This window comes from Pieris brassicae, chromosome 12 (assembly GCF_905147105.1).
Source record: "Pieris brassicae chromosome 12, ilPieBrab1.1, whole genome shotgun sequence".
NCBI classification, from domain to species: Eukaryota; Metazoa; Arthropoda; class Insecta; order Lepidoptera; family Pieridae; genus Pieris; species Pieris brassicae.
The window spans coordinates 5,816,885-5,825,429 of NC_059676.1; the positions used below are offsets into that span (position 1 = coordinate 5,816,885).

The 8,545-nt window shown below is 35.8% G+C and overlaps 1 protein-coding gene across 1 annotated transcript; it reads left to right on the forward strand.

The window, feature by feature from the left end:
* Window positions 1–822: 822 nt before the first annotated feature.
* LOC123717500 (60S ribosomal protein L9) lies at window positions 823–2,356 on the forward strand. The gene is made up of 3 exons (XM_045673511.1): window positions 823–907; window positions 1,145–1,393; window positions 2,003–2,356. Exons 2-3 carry the CDS (start codon window positions 1,153–1,155, stop codon window positions 2,332–2,334), a joined length of 573 nt encoding a protein of 190 aa, XP_045529467.1. The 5' UTR covers window positions 823–907; window positions 1,145–1,152; the 3' UTR covers window positions 2,335–2,356.
* Window positions 2,357–8,545: the final 6,189 nt, after the last annotated feature.

Sequence of the window (8,545 nt, forward strand, 5' to 3'; positions counted from 1 at the left end):
CTTGCTACATAGCTAGTCGTAAAGCACCAGCAACTCTACCGTAATTGGTAACAGAAGCATAAAGCTCATACTCGAGATAAATTTTCCTGTTTTAAACGGTTTACGGTGCCTATTGATGTATGGGTTTGTATTATTTTATGTAGAGATGTAAATTGTAAATAAATCCATTTCGTTAAATTAAATCAACAACACATGATCTGATATCTCTGAGTAGATTTTTTTTACCCGTTGCAGGACGTAAATAAAAACATTAGGCTTTATTGTATAACGGTATCTCTAGCAGTGTAATCGCACAATTCAATGGTATGATTATATCTAAGAACTTCGCATTACCATAAGTGGTCAAGTTATGTCGAGGAACTATACTCTGATTTATCCCTCATTGTTCTTTTTTCGTAATCTTTTTTGTGTTATGTAAATAGTCGGTACAAAAAAATTAATTACAAATATATAAATGTTTCTATCTGTAATGTATTCTATAATATAACATGTAATATACAAAACCTATATTAATTTTCTCTGAATATCTGTTTTATATAATTTTGTATTGAATCTTTACGTCGTGTATTGCGGGACATCAATTGTATAGTCTACGCATTGCAAATAAGTGTTGTCTTGGATACCAAACACAGAGGTGGATGTCACGTGGATTTGGTATATTGCATACCTAAGTAAAAAATGTTTAATATTAATAATATATTTCATTTTCTTTAAGCCTTCTATCTCATTAAAAAGCACATGAAAACGAAACATCGTATATATATATGTATGTATATTTAACCTATATTAAGGACACATCGTTGTCAGTTATCAAATTGAAGTCTGACAACTGTCATAATAGTGATTTACGTCAACTAAGTTGGCAACATAAAATTTAGCCTTTTTCCGGCTCTCTGTGGCATTGAAAGTAAGGAATGAAATAATTTTTAAAATAAATCTAATAAAATCTATGTGATATCGGCAATTTAATAAATTTGTTGTAACGCAGTTATATGTTAATATTTTTAACGTTCGTTTTCATTCATATTTTTCGTATTTTTTGTGTTAAGTGTGAAAAATAACCATAATACACACATAGGTTAAAGTGTTGCTTCGATACAAAGTTGATATGATGCAAGTTTGATACAAGCGTATTATTTTTTAGGCCTAAAGATGAAGCAAATCGTTGCTAATCAAAAAGTGAAAATCCCCGATGGGCTTACAGTCCATGTGAAATCTCGCCTTGTGACAGTAAAAGGCCCGCGAGGTGTTCTAAAGAGGAACTTCAAACACTTGGCTGTGGACATTCGGATGGTAAACCCCAGGTTACTTAAAGTGGAAAAATGGTTCGGTTCCAAAAAAGAACTTGCAGCAGTACGAACTGTTTGCTCTCACGTTGAAAACATGATCAAAGGTAAGATTTGTGTTTATTTTGAGGTTCTAATTACAAACAAGGCTTCACTTAAGTAACGTAACTTTAATTTTCCTTTCGATATCATACGTAAACATTTCAATGTGGTGTTTTTATTAATATATCGTTTTTAAATGATTCGTTTCTACAACAGATTTCCTTTCCTTTGATTAGTAAAAACTAGTGTAGGTTATACTCAAAATGTACCTTATACTTGGTTATTTTACTAAATTAAATGTTTTATGCTTTAGCAAAGCAAGTTACAAATATATAAGTAAACACCACCAGTCCTGTAATGTTTACTTTAACCTAGAAGGTAGTAGAATGATTTTATAATTTCAAATCTATACAAACATGCCACACTTTCTACTCTAATACATTATGCTTATCAGGTAGATGAAGATTAATTTAACATGATAAAATTTACCCTTAAATGCCTGGTTGAGATCAGTTTAAACATCTTACATTCTTAAATGTTATTAATATATTGTTTGAGTAATTTTTATTAATAAATATTTTAGATATGAATAGTTCTATTATAATATATTATGTATTTATTTATTAGAAGTAGTTTATTTTATTACTTCATCATAACAATTTGTTTTTTTACAGGTGTAACTAAAGGATTCCAATACAAAATGAGGGCTGTATATGCTCACTTCCCCATCAACTGTGTCACCATTGAAGCTAACACAGTTATTGAAATTCGTAACTTCTTGGGTGAAAAATACATCAGAAGGGTAAAGATGGCTCCTGGTGTAACAGTAGTCAACTCCACTAAACAAAAGGATGAGTTGATCATTGAAGGCAACTCCCTGGAGGATGTTTCCAGTTCTGCAGCCCTTATCCAACAGTCTACCACAGTTAAAAACAAGGACATCAGAAAGTTCTTGGACGGTCTATATGTGTCTGATAAAACAACTGTTGTTGTAGATGAAGCGTAAGGGTAATAAATTTTAAGCCGTATTCAAGTGTTTCATTAAATTTACTTACATAATGGTATGTAAAATTGTTAGAAATAGTAAACAAGACCTTAACTTCTTATATAGAAAGGTACCTAACTGGATAAAATGGCTTAATGTTGTTGCCTATAAATTTTACACACAACTTTGTACAATTAACATGTAAATTTCACAATATCAACAATGAACTGTAACACTTGTTTTCTTACTTTGTGTAAAGTATGTGAAATTTATATGGTATTTGTGTTCAAGTACTTGGACAAAATAATGATTCATATCCATAATCAATATGAAACGCAAAAACGTTTTTTTAACCATTCTTGTGAACACCCTAAAATCTTTAATTTATCACTGATAGAAAAGCTAAAAATATGTTATGAGCGTCATTTGTCGTCTTTCTCGTACTCGATAATAACTTGGTAGTAGTAGCGTACGACCAATCAGGCTCCAGAAGATAAACCACTCCCTATATGGAAATTATATGCGTTTTTATAACAAACTCCTAAGCGAAATTAGAAAATTATCACTAAATAAATTCAAAGCTCTCCTTAAACGTAAATTACGAATATTTAAATCGTCCCCATAGAGCGAAAACTAATGAAGTCAAATAATTGCCAAAACGAGTTATTTATGCCAATAAAATAATGATTTTTTTCTTTATTCTACTGTCCAACCGTAAATTTTGTAGGTATCCTAGTTTCCGATTTACGAGAGTTAAAAGTAAATAAATAATATATTCTTTGGTCCTATTAGAAAATAAGAGAAATAACTAAATCATGTTACCTATTTTTTATTTATTAAAAAATTACATAGTTTGTAAATAAAGAGATATTACTTTTATAATAATATGTTTAATACATAGTTGGGCATTTAGGTAAGCTAAAATCACTAAAGCTTTCAAATTGAGCAATTAGGCAAAACACCAAAAGGTGAAAATTCATAAAACCCTAATATCGTTTGTTCAATCTTTAATGGTTTTGAATTTGAAAAATATTTCCAAAGTGAGAAATAATCATACCTGTACTTTTTTATACTACAAATGGATTAAAAAATTTATGGTGATATACTTAAAATCTCGTTATGAAAGTTCTGGACATCCAGAACATGTCATTCTGAGAAAGAATGAAGCACATCACGCTAAAAAATTGGACAAACAGCTGTCTATTATTTATGATTGTGATGATATGATTACACATAGTTATTGACTTTTAACCTCTGACATGAAATCTATATAGGTACTCATTAGTGGTGTTGGTATTATACTAGAAAGTTAAACGTTCAATATTATACGATTTACACTGCTAAATTTCCTCATGAATCGTTTTGTATACTTGGATAGGGATAGTATTGAGATTGCTAGTGCCATACACTGGTGGATTACTCAAATACCAAACCATTTCAAAGAAATAACCATGTATAGATATACATGCGCTGAGCAAAATAGAAACCTATTTATCACGGCACATTTTACATTTAATACATACGATGTATATGTAGATCCCATGCATAGTGCAATAGACAGAACGTGCTCGCTCTAAAAGAAAAAAGGATTCAGCACCACCTTATGTTGTCAAGGAGTTGCATTACTCGGAAATTTAAGATGTGAGAAAGCTGAAAATGAAAAAGACTAAAGATTAAGTGTTTGTGTCCGATTTGAGAGATAATGTCCAGGTCTAGTTAAATTTCGGTATGATCATAATGGTCCTTACCTTGAATTTAATATAGTTCAGACCAACCCCACACACAACAAGATGGCCTACCTACTACAGAAGAACTATTAGAGGCTTAACAAACTATACGATACATCAAGCATATTCCGCGCCACTGCCTATTACAGATGCAAAAAAATAAAGATCTTATCAATTAGTGTGCCAAAGGGATAATTTTGCGACAACTCCAATGGTTATCTTTTAACATAATTTTATTTCCTTTAAAATAAATATAAAAATATGTCACGATGTGAACTTTAGAGTTATGGCAATTTATATATATCAAAACTTTAACCGTCATTATCTCGAAACAGGTTTTTCGGACTTAATGAATTTTCGCTCTACGGGGACGAAATGATCCTAATCCTTGGGATTGATTTGCACAATTTCCAACAATTTGTATGACTCAAAACTTAGCGATTAAAAAGAGTGGTGGAACGTTTCTTGCCAGATCGTCTTACCGGCTCTACGCCCTTGACTAGCGAACTGGTAGTAAATTTATAATTAATTATAATTTCTTTACTGACGTTTTTATATCCACCTGGATCGTGCTGTAATATCGACCTAATTGTCGACTTCTCTGGTCTGCCTTCATGAACGCCAAATGTATATCCAAGAATTCAATAACTGGGGTTACGAATATCGTCAGACTTGTAGATGAGATATATATGTATGTCACCGGAATATAACAAAATCCGCAAATTTATAAATTTCCTAGGAAATTCATTGAATCATGAGATGAGATTGGCGTCGTGGATGGTCCTGACTGTCCATGAGATAAAAAAAACTTTTTGAAGAAGCGCCATTGTTGGACGGTATTTTAATCATGTTAGATTGTAAGAGGTACTGAATTATAGAAATGTAGGTGATTAGTACGTGTCGTCATGAAACAATAATTTGTTCTGAAAAGAACAGTTAATTATATTTACCGACCAGATGCCGCCACCATACAAGCGCCGTTAAATACCTACCTGCACAACGTCAAAAAGCGTGACAAAACTAAGATCGACTGGACCACTGAATCAACGCAAGCTTATGAAGCATGTAAAGAGAGCATAAAAAACGCCGCTTTACTTGCTCATCCGTCTCACCAGGCGACAAAACAGCTGGTGCCGCACTCAATCAATTTATCAACAACTCATGGCAACCACTCGGCTATTTCTCGAAGAAATTCACCGACGCACAGACTCGCTACAGTACCTACGATCGAGAGCTACTCGCTATCTACATGGCTGTTAAACATTTCCGCAAAATGATCGAGGGACGAGAAATAATAATATTCACCGATCACAAGCCGCTAACTTTCGCTTACACAAAAACAAATACAAACAGCGAATCACCGAGACGCACCCGACAGCTACTTTATATCAGCGAATTTACCACTGATATACGACACGTCAGTGGATCTCAAAATGCAGCCGCAGATGCATTATCACGTGTCGAAGCAATCACCTGTCCATCGCCGATTGACTACAATCTACTTGCAGAAGCTCAAGAACGCGATAGCGATACCATTAAAGCACTCAGTCTACAGAGCAACTTATGTTTCAAGAAAGTCAACCTGCCCGTCTCAAATATCAAATTACACTGCGAAACTTCAACCTCACAGTTACGTCCGTACCTACCAGAAGAATACCGACGTACCGCATTCAACGCAGTACATAACGTTAGCCACCCTGGAATCAAGACTACGAGAAAATTAATTACGCAACGTTACTTTTGGCCCTCAATGAACGCAGACGTCGGCAAGTGGGCAAAAGTATGCCTACAGTGTCAGCGCGCCAAAATACAACGCCACACATCAAGTCAATTATCATTTTTTTCACCAACCGAACGATTCGAACACGTTCACATCGATATCGTTGGTCCGCTACCTACCGCGGCCAGCGGTCATCGATACCTCGTGACAATGATCGACAGAGCAACAAGATGGCCCGAAGCATACCCATTATGCGAAATATCAGCTGAAGACGTCGCCAAAGCGGTATACGAAGGTTGGATTTCCCGTTTCGGTTGTCCTGTAACAATAACAACGGACCATGGACGCCAATTTGAAAGCAGAGTATTTGCATCTCTTTCTCGCTTACTAGGAATCGAAAAAACGCGTACAACTTCATACCACGCACAGTGTAACGGTATCATCGAACGATGGCACCGTGTCCTTAAAGCCGCATTAAAAGCAAGACTACAGACCGCAAGAAGCTGGATCAACGAGCTACCAACCGTCCTACTCGGATTACGCGCCGCTATGCGAAGTGACACCGGCGTAAGCGCCGCCCAACTTACCTACGGATGCAACATACGCTTACCCGGTGATTTCTTATCAACGACCCGCAATGACGTCATCATGGACTCTGGCTACATCGATCAGCTGCGCGACGCAATACGTAACTTGCAACCAATGCCGAGTCAACCACACAGCAACACAAAACCCATATTCGTTCACCGCGACCTGCAAACATGTGAATACGTATTCGTACGCATAGACGCCGTAAAGAAGCCATTACAAGCACCTTACGACGGACCCTATCGCGTGCTGAAACGAGACAGTAAGATATTCACGCTGCAGTTACCTAACCGTGAAATGAATATCTCTATCGACAGACTTAAACCTGCCTACACTATCGCCGAGCAAGATGTGCCTACTGATACAACAACGAGTACCTGCAACAAGCAAAACACATCAAGTGCGAGCGAACTACATGATCGCTCAAATCATCAATCAAATAGCCTGAAACATCAAAATGACAACACCCTGAAACATCAAAATGACAACACCCTGAAACATCAAGATGACAACAACCTGAAACAACAAGACACTGGGAACACCTCAATACCTACAAGAACAACTCGCCGAGGCCGCGTTATACGCCTGCCGGTACGCTTCGCTAGAGGGGGAATCCTGTAGGTGATTAGTACGTGTCGTCATGAAACAATAATTTGTTCTGAAAAGAACAGTTAATTGCGTTACCGTTAGGACAACTTTTTGCCGCGCCTCGATTTTATTGTCTACGCACCCTTCGCATCTTGGTACCACATGTTACCACTAGTGGCCAGGTAGGATAATTTTTGTATATAAATCTACAGTTTTTAAAAATTAAACACATTCCACATTCCATCTTCACCTCTTCTCAACGAATTATTAGGAAGTTTTATTTTAACCAAATAAGGACCAAAACAACCTAAAGTAAAACTCCCTATAGAAATGATGAGATCTTTTGTTATTATTTCTGACATATCATGTTACATACATACATGTTGAGACAACATGTAGAAAAGGATTCCTGATATTGGAAGGAGGCTTTTTGATCATATCCCTTACTAGCATTTCTTGGACGAGCTTTGCGTTTCAAGAATACTGTTTTGCTGTATGACTGTGGGACTCTTAGAAGGGTTTGTTAAATTATAGGGGCTATATAACAATAGTTGCACCAGAAGGGGCTGATGAAGCAGAAGCAACAACGTCAGCGTCAAACTGTTGGATGGACTTCACTATCTTCTGAATAAGATATAGAGTTTCTAGCCAGCGTTTCTTTGATAGCTTTTTTCCTAGCGTACTCTGGGCACTTTTTGTTTGTTGCAAAATGGGAACCAGAACATAAGATACACACAGCATCATCTCTTTCAGTCTCACAGCTTATACCTGAATGGTTGTCACCACATTTGTAACACCTTGGAGTGCCACTGTATTGCATTTTGGTGTGACCGAATTTTTGAACATGGACAACAGGCGTACGGTCTGACGCCTAGTAAAGCGACCTAGCGCGAGGGTTACTTGTAATATTGTTAGAGTGAGCAGCCTCATTACAGAGGATTTCAGTGTTTTTTCATCAGACTCAATCACTTTAGAAATAACGTTTTAAATCATTAGGGGAAAGATAGCAATCAGATAGACCCGTATGTCTATGATTCTTTCTCTTCTTTTAATTTCTAGCTGAGATTCTCTTTCTTTTAACCGATTTCATGCTTTCCGAACAGTCTGTATCTATAATTAAACCTTCCGTTTCCATTCCCGACGCATCTGGAGGGATGTCCCTCCAGGATCTTCGGGCTCCAACATGGACGCCAAGAGAAAAAATACATTTACAAATATTACAATGAAGTGACTCACCAGGCGAAGAAAACGAACTAAAACTATTAATAATCAACAATAACTTCTAATATATACACTTTACAACTTAACTGATCCTGTAATATCTGTTTAATTTAATTATCCAAAGTTAAGCCAAAAAAGGTCGCCCGCCTACTACTACTACTTCAACACTTCCCGCGCTTTCTTTTCATTTCTGACGTTCATACTTGTACTTGTTTACCTATATGGATAAAGTTATTTTGACTTTGACTCAGATATGCAAATTTAGGTCTGTTATTTGAAAAAAAAAATATTACTGCCAAACAGTTGAGCCATTTTGTATAAATAATAACCATTTGCATTAAGTATGAAATATTGATTTACTGACTAATAAAGTTCTTGAAATGCTATC